Source organism: Thunnus albacares, chromosome 7 (genome assembly GCF_914725855.1).
Source record: "Thunnus albacares chromosome 7, fThuAlb1.1, whole genome shotgun sequence".
NCBI lineage: Eukaryota > Metazoa > Chordata > Actinopteri > Scombriformes > Scombridae > Thunnus > Thunnus albacares.
This window is the reverse complement of record NC_058112.1, coordinates 6372011-6386711: the sequence shown is the minus strand read 5'-3', so window position 1 is coordinate 6386711 and position 14701 is coordinate 6372011. Positions and strand designations below refer to the sequence as shown.

The 14701-nt window shown below is 39.7% G+C and overlaps 1 protein-coding gene across 11 annotated transcripts in view; it reads left to right on the top strand.

Annotated features, from left to right (window-relative positions):
* mical2b (microtubule associated monooxygenase, calponin and LIM domain containing 2b) overlaps positions 1 to 14356 on the top strand; it is a 67658-nt gene extending 53302 nt beyond the window's left edge. For 5 of the 11 annotated variants that reach the window (XM_044356089.1, XM_044356094.1, XM_044356090.1 and 2 more), the window contains 13 exons: positions 2867 to 2914; positions 3369 to 3530; positions 4455 to 4505; positions 5683 to 5804; positions 5971 to 6177; positions 6391 to 6566; positions 6748 to 7130; positions 7802 to 7875; positions 7985 to 8074; positions 9813 to 9906; positions 10700 to 10808; positions 10932 to 11005; positions 12623 to 14356. In XM_044356089.1, the coding sequence (XP_044212024.1) occupies positions 2867 to 2914; positions 3369 to 3530; positions 4455 to 4505; positions 5683 to 5804; positions 5971 to 6177; positions 6391 to 6566; positions 6748 to 7130; positions 7802 to 7875; positions 7985 to 8074; positions 9813 to 9906; positions 10700 to 10808; positions 10932 to 11005; positions 12623 to 12888 (1856 nt within the window). In that variant the 3' untranslated portion in view covers positions 12889 to 14356. The other 6 variants (XM_044356092.1, XM_044356091.1, XM_044356093.1 and 3 more) reach the window with 5 other exon arrangements.
* The last annotated feature ends 345 nt before the right edge of the window (positions 14357 to 14701 follow it).

The window sequence follows — 14701 nt, the reverse complement described above, 5'->3', positions numbered from 1 at the left end:
GCAGTTTTTTGTTCGTAATTTTTGATGATTTTTTGTTGCATATTCGATGTTGTAAATGCTGCCTAAGGTAAAATCAATTCTGATAGTTTGGTAAAATTGTGCAGAATTGGGGATAATTCTCAAAATGCACTGAAGCACTGACCTGTTATTTGGACAGTTCTGTCATATCAGTAATTATGTCTTATTAATACCTACCGTACTATTTCTTGTAATTCTCAGCACTCATTATGTTTTCTTTGCATCTTCCATTTTCCTTTTTCTCCCCACATCTCACATTTCCCACATTTTTTTTTTCCTTCAATCCATTTGTTTTTTTCACTTCATTTTGTTCAGTCTGTTTCAAGTTTCCAATGCTGCACCCTCTGATTGGCTGATTCCTGTCAGCGGGGAAGGTGACGATTGGCCGGCTTCTTTCATAAGATTTTGTCATTTGGCTTTTGCATTGGCTGCCTTTGTAGTTCCGTCCCCATCCACCTAACCCAGATTTACCAATCACAAAGCACTATGGGTTCCAAGTATGGCATGTTGTAGTCGGTGAAGGTGTTATATGTCGCATCTTTATACATGTAATAGAATTCCAAATTAATTATGATAACTAGGTTAAATTATTATAAACACAAATGCCATCATGCCTCCATGTTAAGTTAAGTTATGTTAAGTCATTAATATTTTTAGTTCCAGCATTTAAATATTATTCACTTTAAATATGGATATTATTATGTGATATCATTACATATTTACATATTTGTCATTGTCAACAACATTTCATAAAAAAAAAACAAGTATCATGAAAAGACCAAAACCAACAATGTGTTAGTCCGTCTCTCCTCCCTGCTACTACCTCGTCTGTGGACAAGCAGACCCAAGCCTGGTGGCTCCAAAGATGTAAACTTTTAAAAATGACACACAATATTGTTTGATTTTTTTTTTTTTTTTTTAAAGTCTCAGTAATTTCCTAAAACAGGTGGGCACGGTACTTTTTAGCTAACGTTACGTAAACAGGAAGAAATCAGGCATTTTTTGAGGACTATTTTCAGCAGTGGATTATTACACATTTAGTGTGCTAGTGTGCATTTTCAGCAGCAGGATGTTGTATTTAAGATTGATTCAAAATAAACTACAGTGTGTGTGTGTGTGTTTATGGTAATGTAGGAACATGACACCCAGTGGAACAGTGTGACTCACTGATGTGTTTTTAATAGTTTTTGGGCAACAATGGATCTTTATGCCACAGAGGAATAAGATATGTCAGGCTTGAGATGCACTTAGATGCAGACAACACTTGTTGGTAGGATCAGTCCATTGTTGGTTTTGGTCTTTTCATGGGATTTGTTTACAATAAGAAGAATATAGAAAATCACTCACTTATCATTTAAGGTTATTCAGATGAAGTCTGAAAGCTTCCTTTGCCATCAAAGATCAGCACCACAAAATAGATGGTAAACAGCAGATTTCTGAGTTGAACTGGTGGCACACATCATGAAGTTTAGTGTGGAGATTGTCAGAAGCTTCTGACCTTCTTTGTGTTTGTGTTAACAGTTCGATGATGCACGCATAGCACCTTTTAGTCAGTTTGTTCATCACATAATCATTCTGTTAGTTTGACGTCAGTCATAACGTTTGAGGTAACCCCACTAACGCTCATGCTGTGCTGTGTTCCTCCCTAACCTCCCTAACACAAATCATCCATCTGAATGCCCCTGAGTGACTGATTTATTTTCTCTCTGATGTTCATCATCAGCAGCCCTCATTCTTCTCAGCCCAGTTTGACAGTAACGTTATGTGTCCACATGTCTGTGGTCTGTCTGTGGTTCCCTCTGTTACAGAAGGAGGCCTCCCCCCCTCAGAGCCCCTCTCCAGATCTCTCTCATGTACCTCCTAGACTTTGCTCAAGAGATCAGCAGCCCCATAGCAGCTTTTTGCACACTGCCAGATACATTTTGTTGGCTATACTGTTTCTGTTTTGTAGTTGTGTTTATGATAGGTCTCGAAGCAGCCTGCTAGCCTTGTTATTTGTTTTCCATACTGATAATTACTGTAAAATTGCTTAATTTATGATATTTATAAGCTGTAAATATATATATATACAAAAATAAATCCCTTTTGATTACATAAATTATTTGCTTCGTCGTTTGTTACCAATTAGTTGAATTTGAATAATTCCAAGAAACCATGGCTCAGACATAATTGAACAGTTGCAATGGCTACATTTTTAAAATATTTCCATATCCTTTAACCACGACATTAACAACTTCATCAAAAAAGTTCCTGTCAAAGCAAATCCTTTTCCCACCTTTGTGCTACGTTAACCTAACATCACCCACACAAATCATGTCCACAATCACAGCTTTTGTTAACTCAACAAATAACACATGCTTTGTAACATTTGATGAGAAGCTGAACAACCTTTAAGTGTGCAGTGGATTCAAAGGGAGGCACACAGCAGTGGGGTTATACAGTTTGCCCTTAATCACATGGCTTTAAAGGCTTCTGCTGCAAAAAATAAATAAATATCGTATAGCTAAATTGAATTGAATCTGACTGCAGTCAACCTGAACAGAACTGAAGTGAATCACATCTCCTGTCAGCTTCCTGATGGGCTCTGCAAGTGGGTCTTCTCTATCCTTTCTTCTGGGTTTGGTATCCACATGTTATCTGGTAAAGTTTTTTGGATGTGCAGTTTTCAAACCTTTGCTGTCACTTCACGTCACAAGCCATTCACCCTGTGGCTTTTCCTAGTCTCTTCTGACAAACATTAAACCAAAGCAAAGTGGAAACATCATTAGGTACAAGTGAAAGAGTCTCATTAATAAAAGGCTGGGGTCATCTAATGGCCAGATGTTCTCATTTCTTTGCTGTGACCAAGTGGAATCATCTTTGGAAAGATTCTGTACAATGTTGACTTCATTATTCTGTGAGTACTTAATTATGAACATGTGATGTATATTACTGTATTCATGCTTGTATGTGAATTGAGTTTAATATCATTCTGTGATGTTAGAAAACTTGAGTGGATTGCATTTTTAGACACCAGCATGTGTCATTTTCAGAAGCAGACACTATATTCACTGTGTTCACTTAACAGTTGTTATTGTATGAAAAGTACATCAGGATTCATGTGCTGCATAACAGGAATGTATTTCTTTTGTACCTGACAGCCATTCTTAGTCACACTTCACTAATTGTTTTTGCTAATATAGCGCTGCATACAAGCAGTAGAGTGATTGGTTGTTTTAAAGTAGATTTCCAATGAGACAGTATGCATGCCACAGGCTACAAGTCAGTTAATTTCCACTGTACTTTGGATATGTTAGTATTTCTTTGATGCTAGTTAATACTTAATGCCCACATATTGTTTTTATTTCCAGGTGGGGCATCCAGCTTGCATTCAGAGCAGCTTGATGACGGTCAGATAAGCATTCCTGAAGACACAGAAATGGCTGTGGAAGCTCTGGAAGCTTCCTGCATAGTAAAACCCACGGCACAAGATGCCACAGGGGCTAAGGGCCAAAACCAGGACATGACTAAAGGTCAGTATGGCTCCTGTGTGGCTTAATGTCCAAGCTCCCTTATACTGCCAAGATATACAGCACACTATATGTAAACATTGTTTATCGTTGATTGACCCTAAGGAAAGTTACTCTGTATCTCTCAACGCTGTTACAAAAGCTGCTGTGCTGCACAAATGGGTTTTCAGTCCCTGTTATTGCTTGAAAACATGATATTCCCTGAGGGAGAATCTTAAACTGGCTGAACTTTAAATGGTGACCCCTCTTCGTAAGCGTGAGTGTTTGTGTTGGAGTCCCTCCCCCGGTTTTGTCTGGGTAGATCAGGGTGCGGCTGACATACTGTAGCTTTTCTCCCACACTTAGCTGAGTGTTTGTTGTTCTATCTCGGCAGCAGTTTCCCTGAACTGTACACTCTGTCCACACACATTTCTGCACATGGAGAAACAATGCAAACTCATCGGTCATAGTTTTTAAAGCTGATGCATTGGCATGAACTGTGATACTGAATTGTAGCAGAGCATATCATGGTAGAATCTGAAAATCTTAGCAATTATTAGACGATAGACATCAGAATCAACCTATTTTCCATCCAGAAATCATTTCTCTGGTATAGTGCTTTATGCTGAGTGATAATGGACCACCAGCATTAATCTAATGAACAGATGTTTTAGTTATAAAACTTATCTAGTTACACACTTACACTTAAGTTATCCTGTAGGGTTGTATAATCCTTAAAACAACATTTCTGGACTTGATCATTACTTACTAGGTTCTTATTTTCACTCAATATACTGTATATAAAAGTATGGAGGACCAGAGTCAGTGCACACACTGTCAATGGTCTGGTATCTGTGATCTTAATCAACCATTGAGCCAATATTCAAAAACTTTATAGTATTCAGTCTGCCTGTCTCTTATTTTGTGTGCATTTCCACTTTTTTGCAGATCACCGTAACGCCAAACAGAATAGTCGCTGGAAACGGAAGATTAGAGCGAGTGAGTACCTCAGGTTTTTATTTAGTCTGTCTCTGCAATGCTTCTTCTCCATCTTCAATTAGATTTTCCTCCCTTGTAACTGTATCTGTATTCAGGTTTGACAGAGAACTGAAGCCCTGTGCCTGCCTGGTCTGTTTCTACGGACAACAGATCATTGTAATTTGGTTGGCTTACTTAGTTTGTGCAGTATCATCTTAGGAATACTGTGCATGTCTAAAGTCATGTTCTGTAGAATCATATCAGAATTATTTGTTACAGATTAGAGACTATATATGTGTATGTATATAATATATATATATATATATATATATATATATATATATATATATATTATGTGTGTGTGTGTGTGTGTGTGTGTGTGTACATATGTGTATATATTTACATACACTCACCAGCTACTTCATCAGGTACACCTGAGTATAGAATGCGTGGCAGAGCTGTTGTATTAGATTGCATTAGATTGCATAAGTGTAACTAATGAAGTGGCCAGTGAGTGTATATATAAAGATGTCCTAACATAAAGACAAGAGAAGGTATAATGACAAAGTGTAGATTATAAATTGTTGTAATGCAGAATAGGCAACACCAGAGGTCAGTATTGTTCTCTTTTAAACACGTGGAAACTCTCGGGGGAACTCTGTGGGAGGTCTTGCAAATGTTCACTGTGTTCGCAGAGTTCTTAAGTTCCTGTGATTCACAGACCAAACATTTCTGGCGGTAGTTCTATCAACTTAGCCCTATTTTTACAGGTGTATCAGGATGATTGTTTTGTCTAGTAACATGGTTTTTGTGCACACAGTGTGGGTTTGTCACATACCATTGGTTAGTCATGTAGAAGGCTTTCAGCTGTCTCAGTTATTTCGTATCACCCCTGTGACGTAAGGTTACTGCTTTACAGTGGGTGTATTTCAGTAGATACACTGCAACAGCTTTTGTCTGTATGCAAGTCTAAAGTTCTTTTGAATGCCTCTTTGTCTTTGTTTTCATTGCATTTTATACTGAGCCAAATAAACTGCAGCACTTGTTTTAGACTTTTTCTTGAGTTCACTTAAATAACTGAAATGAAAATAACAGCTGAACTTCTGTTCCAATAGTGCTAATAGTGAAAGTCATCTTTGGGTCTGCAAAGCTGATGTATATGGGAATAACATCCTTGCTGTTGTGTCTGTGTTTGCAGCGTTCCCTCTGCTCTTCATCAAGCACTTCCAGAGAAGCTGGCCGCTAGACAGAGAGGGACCAGAGACTGTCCCCGAAGCTGACTCTGACTTTGAGGAGATCACTTCAGCAGAAAAACAAACTGTATGTTCAGTGGAATTCATTGTAAATTTCAGAACAGTCTTACCATTAAGAGCCTTGTAACTAGCAGGGTTTGGTCATGCAGTGCTCAAATTGCATAGATATTTTTAAGGATTTTGTATGAATAAATGGATTTTTCCGGCCACTGATAAGATTCCTGTTCACTCAGAACTCCGAAGACAGTTGCAAGACATCTGCAGATAACCAGAATCCTTCAGAGGGAAGTGAGAAGAAAGAGCACTCGTCCACCCCAAAGAAACGCTTGATGTTATCTCCTTCTCAGAAAGAGAAGCTTCTGAACTGGGACATGCTGGTCACACCAGAAGAAACTCTGAGTAACACAGACACCGAAACCACACATCAACATAAGGACCAGGTTGAGATTTTACTTATTTGTTAATGCACCAAATTCAGTTGTTGTGCTGGAGAAGAAAAAGTCTGGACATGAAAGATTTTTCTCTTTATCTCTCACCCCTTTCTTCTACAGCATAATGCAACGGTCCAAAGACAGTGATGTGAATGAGATAAGAGGAATTATTTCCACATTATATGTTGACCACATTTTTCCTGTCCTCTGATGTTTTATCAGGTACAAGCAGAGACAGAAGCAGATAAGCCTCAGACAGACTCGGGCCAGGACGGAGAACCAGCGCAGAGCCAAAGCTCAGCCTCGTCCCCCTCAGCCTTCCAGGTTATAGCCAACGCCTTCAGGAGGACATTTAGTGTGTCCAATCCCTCCAGCAGCTCCAACACAGCAGTCACAATGTTTGTATTATATTAACTATGTATATTTATCCATAGTTTATTTAAACACCACATCAGTGCTGCTGTGGGCAAGATGTTTCAGTAAAAGTCCATCCATTGTATCAGTCTAAAGTGTTTCTTTTGCTATTCATTTTCTGGATTTTGTTGTTTCATATCCTGATTTGGCTTTCTGCTTTACCAGGAGAACCAAACGTGACGGCACCCGCAAACAGAGGCCCATGTCAGAAGGAGCATTCAACTTCAACTCCCTCTCAAGTGCCATGGCTGCAGAGCTGCCCAGAGAAGAGAAGGCGGCCGGAAAGCGTGAAGCTCGGTGGGCGTCTGTAGGGGCAGATCCATGGGGGGCTGGGCGGGACCTACCCTCTCTATTGCAGCAGGTGTCCTTCAAGAGCCAGAGAGACTGTGAAGGGGTCTTCTCTGACGACATGGCCTCGCTGTCCCGCAGGAGGGTTGACCTGTTCTCTTCCCTGAGGCTGAGGAAGAGGGAGGCGTTGGAGAGCGAGGGGAATGACCAGGAGGTTCAAAAGGAAGTCAAGACAATCCTCACCAACCTCAGAAACAAAGGTTAGTGCAGCGGTTCCCAGCTTGTTTGGCTTGAGATCTTTTAAAGGTACAATAATACATTTTTGCTACATGGGGGAAACAAAATGTAAAAACAACACTGACATATTATCAACCTATATAGTTGATATGGTCAATGTGTAAGCAAGCAATTTATGCATCTGGCAGAAAGGCGGCCACATTGTCATCAATTAGAAGGTGTGTTTCAGTTGAATCAAAGTCCAACATTCCCTCTCCTGTTAGTTCTGTTTTAGTTTTCACCAACTCCTGATGGAGATATCTGATTCTTTAGCTTCTAAATGCTTCACCGTGTTCACCAGCTGGTAGCTAACTTCTTCTGATTAGAGCCATGAAGGTTACATATAGAATTTTTACAGCTGCCTGCTGTAAACTGCACTGATGAGAGCAGTTTGATTGAACCGAAACAGTAAAGTTTTAAGACCAAAACAATGACCCCCTTCCCTCCAAGCCTGTAGGAGAAGTTATGGTGGCTGCGAAAAATGCGAAAAGCCCTCTGTAGAGCCAGTGTTTGGTTTGTCTGTCGTGGACAATAAATAAAGACCATAAAATATTTAAATATTTTAGTTATTTTCCATAAAAATGGTGGTATAGTGACTACATTTTCTTAACTATTCTCACTTTTTTATGTTTTTGTTGTTGATTTTTTTGTTTAGCCTCCAGTCAACAGAACCTGGAAGAGCCTTCCTCCACTGATGATGAAAATGAAAACACAGCATCTAATCACAAGGTTTCTAGACATCATTTGTTTGTACTGCAAGTCTGCATAATGCAGGGACATGTTAACTCTATTTGCATGTGTGCACAGTTTCTGAAATGTTCTATACCTCTGGTCCCAGCTGTATTCAGAGAGACAGAGGAGGAAGCAAGAGAAGACGGTGGCCCAACAGGCTAAAAGAGAACAGCTGAAGAGGCTTCACAGAGCTCAGGTACGATTGATTCTTATTAGACGTGTTTGTGACATTATGTCTCTTAATATGGCCTGACAAAAAATGTGAAAAAAGAAATGTTCAGTGGCTTACTGTTCCTCAAATCTGAGAAGGATTAAGACGTCAGCTAACTTTGATACAACTCAAGTATAAGGTCAGTGCAACTGCACCAAATATGTTATTATTATGGCTGGCTCAGTTTCTTCAGATTTAACAAATTATGTCTTAATATCTGTGTGTATATAGTCTCACTCATCTAAATCACCCTTTGGGGCTGTAAAAGGGAAAATCATCTCTGGATTTAATCTTATCTCCCCACATTAACATAATAGTTTGACATTCTGGCAAATATGTGTTTTCGCTTTCTCGCCAAGAGTTAGATGAGAAGATTTAAACCTAGATAAGAAGTATGACGCTCAAGCCAGGTGGCAGTTAGCCTAGCTTAGCATAAAGACTGGAAGAAGGGGGAAACAGCTTGCCTGGTTGTGTTCAAAGGTTAAAAAATATTTGCCTTCCAACACCTCTTAAACTCACTAATGAACATGTTATATCTTGTTTGTTTAATCAGTGCAAAAATCAATATCTGCCAGTGACTACTGCTGAAGTCATGTGAGGTTGCCAGGCAACCAGCCCAAATTCAAGAAATGTACTGCACCCGGACAAGAAATAGTTCCAGCATTCAACATCCCATAAAAGCACCAGTTGTCCTTTTTACATTTTAGTTTTGGTACAAACAAAAGAAAGAAAAAAGAACTTTAGAGGTGCTGGTAGAATTCATTTATTTACGTAAATGTTAGCCCTGCATCCAGTCTTACTGCTAAGCTGAGCTAACTTGCTGGCTGCTGGCGGTAGCTTCATATATAGCATATAGACATGAAAGTGATCAATTTTCTCATTTAAGTCTTGACAAGAAGGCAAATGAGCATATTTCCCATAAAGTCGTATTATTCCTTTAAATTCTGGAGTTGCAATTAGGTAAAGGCAGAAAAAACTGACTAAAATACAGATTATCTCCTAAATACTTAGCATGTTATTCAAAGAAGGCTATATTCACATACAATGGCCAAACATTTTCCTTACCTCCACACACACCCAAATACTAAGAACAAGATATCTGCATGATAAAGTCCTTCAAACCTTTAAAAAATGTGAACAGTTGTCTCTGTCTGGGGTCCTCTAATGTGAGATGATACCTCATCCAGCTTTAGCGTGCAGAAGTTTCAAAATCTATAAATTTCATATTTTCTCACATAAATCTATTAGTACCTAGCCACGTGGATAGTTTTGGTAATATTTTTCCCAGGTTTTGAGATACCTGTCTCTGAGTTTCCAGCTGTGTAATGGAGATGGAAAAATGACAACAGGAACATCTCTTTCCAGAGATGATGGTCTGGTTACTCTGAATAATTCATTCATTGGAACTGCCTTCTACCAAAGAAATAGTCCCTATGAAAATGGTTGATGGTGTTTTCTCTGGATTACCAAACATAAAAGGGAAGAGACGCTGCAGCTGAATTCTTTTTGAGCACCACAAATGAAATTTCTTTTACCTCCACTGTACATCAAAACCTCTTGGGATGAGTAGTGTGGGTGAATCAACCCATGGTACCCAAAAAATCTCATGTAGGTCTCTCGCTCTGTGGTTTTGCAGACATTTGCAGATGTTAAGATTTAACAGTTACATGATAATGATCGCTATTGATCATGTGTAATTACGTTGCATTTTTGCATCACCCAGACGATCCAGAGACAACTGGAGGAGGTTGGAGAGAAACAGAGAGATCTGGAGGAGAGAGGAGTGGCCATAGAAAAGATCATAAGAGGAGAAACAGGTACCGGACAATACACACACACACACACACACACACACACACACACACACACACACACACACACACACACACACACACACACAGGCCTGTACCTTACAAAGGTATTTGGCCCTGAACAAGACAAAGCTATACATTTACCAGCTACTTTTAGTGACAGAATTCTGACCGTCAACACCTTGGTTCAATCTCGGTTTACAATACAGTTCAATGGAATTCCACTGTGAAAGCCTCACTCATGTTTTTTTTCTCTAAAGGCCATTTAGAGAAAAGCAGATCATTTAGAGAAAAGCACTGCCTTGTAATCCCGGTCTGGTTAAAAGCCTCTACATACAGTTGATGGCTGTACTCACAATAGACAGTGAGACTTCATTGTTGCCTTATCTTTTTACAGTGCAGGGCTTTGTTTGTGTTCTAGTGAATAGTGAGGTCTTGGCAGGTCAAGGCTAAGCAGATGTCCTCTATATGTGTGTGTGTGTGTGTGTGTGTGTGTGTGTGTGTGTGTGTGTGTGTGTGTGTGTGTGTGTGTGTGTGTGTGTGTGTGTGTGTGTGTGTGTGGTTGAGGTTTGATTCCAGTGTGAAGTTTCTTTTTTTATGGCTTTACATAATTAATGTGAAATTCTCTTGTGCTTCCTCTTTTCTAAAATATGTTTCCATCCTGCCTCTTTTCATCACTCTTACATTCATATCTACCTCCCTCTCTTCCTCCTTCCAATCCTTACCAACTCTCTTCTGTCTCAACCCTTCAATGCTTCCTTCATCCTTCCCCTTGACCTCCTCATTCCCTCACTCCCAGAAGAGTCTCAGACAGATGACAGTGACGAGGCCCAGCTTTATCAGACCTGGTTTAAACTCGTTCTGGAGAAGAACAGATTAGCGCGCTATGAGTCCGAACTCATGATTTTGTAAGTGACTGCATCTGATCACACAGAGATGAAAGACTTGTACAAGAAAACAAACATTTTATTACTGGCGTTTCAATTCCTATCACTCACCAGTAGAGGTCATCCAATTTTCTCATCTCTCAGTGCTCAGGAGCTTGAACTGGAGGACACTCAGAGCCGTCTGCAGCAAGATCTCCGACGCAGAATGGCAGTAGAAGGTAAGGTTGGACACATAAACTGGGGTACAAAAGTCCACATTAAAAATCGCTAATATTTTCATGTAAACTTGGACATAATTAGAAAGGTTGAGGATTCAGAAAAACACAAGAAGTTTTGACATGTCAAATGAAGAAGAAATATACAAGATTCTGCACTATTTCTAGGTCAGCAATCAAATTTAAGGAAATTTGTGCCATTGACTAACTTAACTCCTTTGTATAAAAGGTCAGATTTCCTTGAGTTGTATCCCTTCCATTGAATCGTTCAGATGACATTCAGGTGGATTTGATCTACTCATCGGAGGCTTATTCAAGTAACTCAACCTGCAACCAGTGTTCACCTGTTATAAATATGGCTGTGCCTCAAGTTTTCAGCAGATCACTGATTAGCAAGTAGCATTGTGATAGTGAGAAACATGGAACTTAGTGAAAGTGTCACAAGTCAAATTGTTATTCTAAGCAAAGAGGGCCTTTCTCAGTGTCAAATCATGGCTAGACTAAAGGTTTATAAGGGTTAGTGCATGGAACTCTAAAAGGCTTTGCAGAAACTGGATCAGTTGTATCCAAAGCACGATCAGGCAGAACAGAAGTGACCACAACATCAGAAGATCAATACATCAAGCTTAGTCCCCTGAGAGATAGAAAAGCAACTTCATCACAGATACAGAATTTGCTAAATAAAGAACACAAGACAAGACAAAAGAAGGCTGTCTTGTTGTGGTCTCAGAGGACGAGTAGCAGTTTCTAAACCACTTCTCTGGAGGGGAAACAAGGCCAAACACTTGGGGTGGGCTAAGGAATACCAGCATTTCACAGTGGATGACTGGAAAAAAGTCCTATCTACTGATGAATCCAAGTTTGAGATTTATGGCAGCAACAGAATGGTGTATGTAAGGAGACAAACAGGAGAGAGAACGAACCCACAATGAAACATGGTGGTGGGAATATTCAAGTCTGGGGGTGTTTTGTTCTTGGGCCGACTCTGGAGATGGACACCTGCACTGAATTGCCTCCACCCTTCTCAAGGAGAAGTACCACTCCATTCTTCAGAGACATGCTACACTTTCTGGTTTGCATCATTCATACTGCAGCAGGATAATGACCCCTAACACACCTCAAAGCTTTGTAAGAACTACTTGAAGACCAAAGAAGACCAAGGAGTCCTGACTGTCATGGACTTTCCTCCACACTTACCTGAGCTCAACCCCATTGAACATTTATGGGGGCACTTGAAGACTGAGAAGGCAAAGCATTCTGTGACATCACAGGAAGCTCTTTGGAACGTGGTCAAGTCATGCTGGGATAACATGGGCCATCATGGGTCCATGCCAGCTCCAGTGCATGCTGTCATTAAAGCAAAATGGGAACATACCAAATACTAAGATATTCTGAAATTCATGTACATTTCATGTACACAAAAGATTCAACTTTTCACTCAAATTGTTACGCTAATATTATCATTTGTAATGAAAAAATGAGTATTACATCTGAAACAAATGCAAAATAGAAGTATCTCGACTAGTGGTCTCAGACTTTTGGACCTCACTGTTCAATCTGCTAGTCAGGCTTAAAAGTACTCATTTCTTAATCCCTGTCCCCTCTTTCACTTCACTCCAGATACAAAGAAGAGCGCCTCTGAGCTGCAGGAGGAGCAGGGGATCCTGTCTGAGATCATGAGGACGGTGGAGAAACGAGACATGTTGGTGTCTATACTTGAGGAGCAGAGGCTGAAGGAGAGGGCTGAGGACAGGGACCTGGAGAGCCTCGTGCTGTCCAAGGGCTACGAGTTCCACTGGGCCCAGGCGGATGACAGCTGGGGGCAGGAGAAGCTGGAGCAAGATTTGAATGTTGAGCACCTCGGTGGTGAGGAGCAGGATGGATAGGCAATGGTAGAAAAGTACTGCAAGGTTCTATGCAAGACTAATTTAAAGAAACAACCACATTAGTTTGTATCTGGTTTAGTCTCATAAAGCTACAAAACTAGAAAATGCAGTGAGAATGGAAATTTTATGAAAATATAGGTGTATATTTACCCTAAAGAACAGTATGAGGCTTTGTTTGGTCTCAAATTGTGCTGGTATTCTGAGCTCAGAGAGGAAGAATGGAAATGGAGCCCAGCCTCAAAACTGAACTGATGACTTCCTTATAGCCACGAGGGCTAATAACATCTCTGCCATTAAGGTTATTTGACCTCTGTGCTAAGAAGTTTAATCTGCATTGCCCAGGCTGACACTGACCTGGAACTGGATGCAATATGCTAAAGCACTTCTAATAATGTGACTAACTGCCTTTTAAATGTATGCAAACCTCTTAAAGCAAACTGACTGCCTAATCAACAGCTGCTTTATGTGGTGGCTTTCCTTTAGAGTGGAATTATTACTGTAACACTGTACACCCTCACTGGATATCACATGGAACGACTCCACACTTTTCCTGAAGTTTCAACGTTTTGCACAGCATGAATTGTTTTAAATTTGTGTCATAAATCCAGAGATGTGCTTGATGTAATTCATTGTTAGTCACTTATGTGTGTGAGTGAAAGCTCCCTTGTTAATATTATCAGTTGTTGTTTTTTCACTCTGCGCTGGAACACTGTCAAATAAAATTCTGTTGTATTTACACACAGACACTAATGTACACAGGAGAACTGCAGTCAGCAGTGGTAAGGTGGACTAATGCCAGGTGGCTTAAAGTTTATCATTTTTACTCTTCTGTGATACAAGTTACCTGCTTTCACTAAAACAACGTAATTCAACACTGTGTCACGGGGCAGAAAACAGCCGCTGCACAGGTTGAATTTTTTATGCATGTTGCACATCTGGCCACACCCCAATCAGTGATGTCACAGCCCCTGTCTTCCATTAGCTGTCAACACAAACCAGCTGCTGTGACGTAATCGATTGGGGGCGTAGCCTGAGATGCAACACCCCTGGAAATTTTAACTCCTAGAGGGTGGCTGGCTGTCCTGTGCAATTGAGTGTGGAGTTAGCTTGTGAATAACTACTGTCAGTAAAACTGTGATTGTTTTGTTTTACAGCTGGTTTTAACCCAATGTGTATGGGCTGTGAACCAAAATAGTAGGGTTACCTCTGAAGCCCTCATGAGAAGATGAATAATTTGTTTACATGAGTTTTTATCCCAGGAAAAGCAACCATACTTATTATTTGGTTCCTGGACTTTAAATGTTGTTTGTTTGTGTTGTAAATTAACAAACACTGCATTCAGAATAAGTTATGTTATCATGATTAAAAACTGCAAATTGATGTGTGTTATGTTTCTACATGTTTTGGTTTTATGCTGCTTTCGTCTTTTTAATTGAAAAGAGTCTTTAATAAAAATGGATTTAAAATGTTTCGTGTTATAATGGCTTCATCATTTGTTACTCAGAGAGGTTTGGATTACACTATATTGTAACATGGGCACACTATTAGTCTTTATGTTGCACACACAAGTTAAATATAAATTGTATGAGAATGGACAATTTATTAACAAGTTGAGTTTTTTGTTTTTTTTTGTTGTTTTTTAAATACATTTTTGGACGTATATTTTATTTTGCATTATGCGCCAACATGTGGCCTCAGACCTCGACGAACAATAACAAAAATGTCCCACAGTGAAAACCTGAAGTGCTTAATTTATTCATAATGTTGTGCTATCACTACCTCCTTATTTCTACTGTTAGGGCCCCGTCCCTCT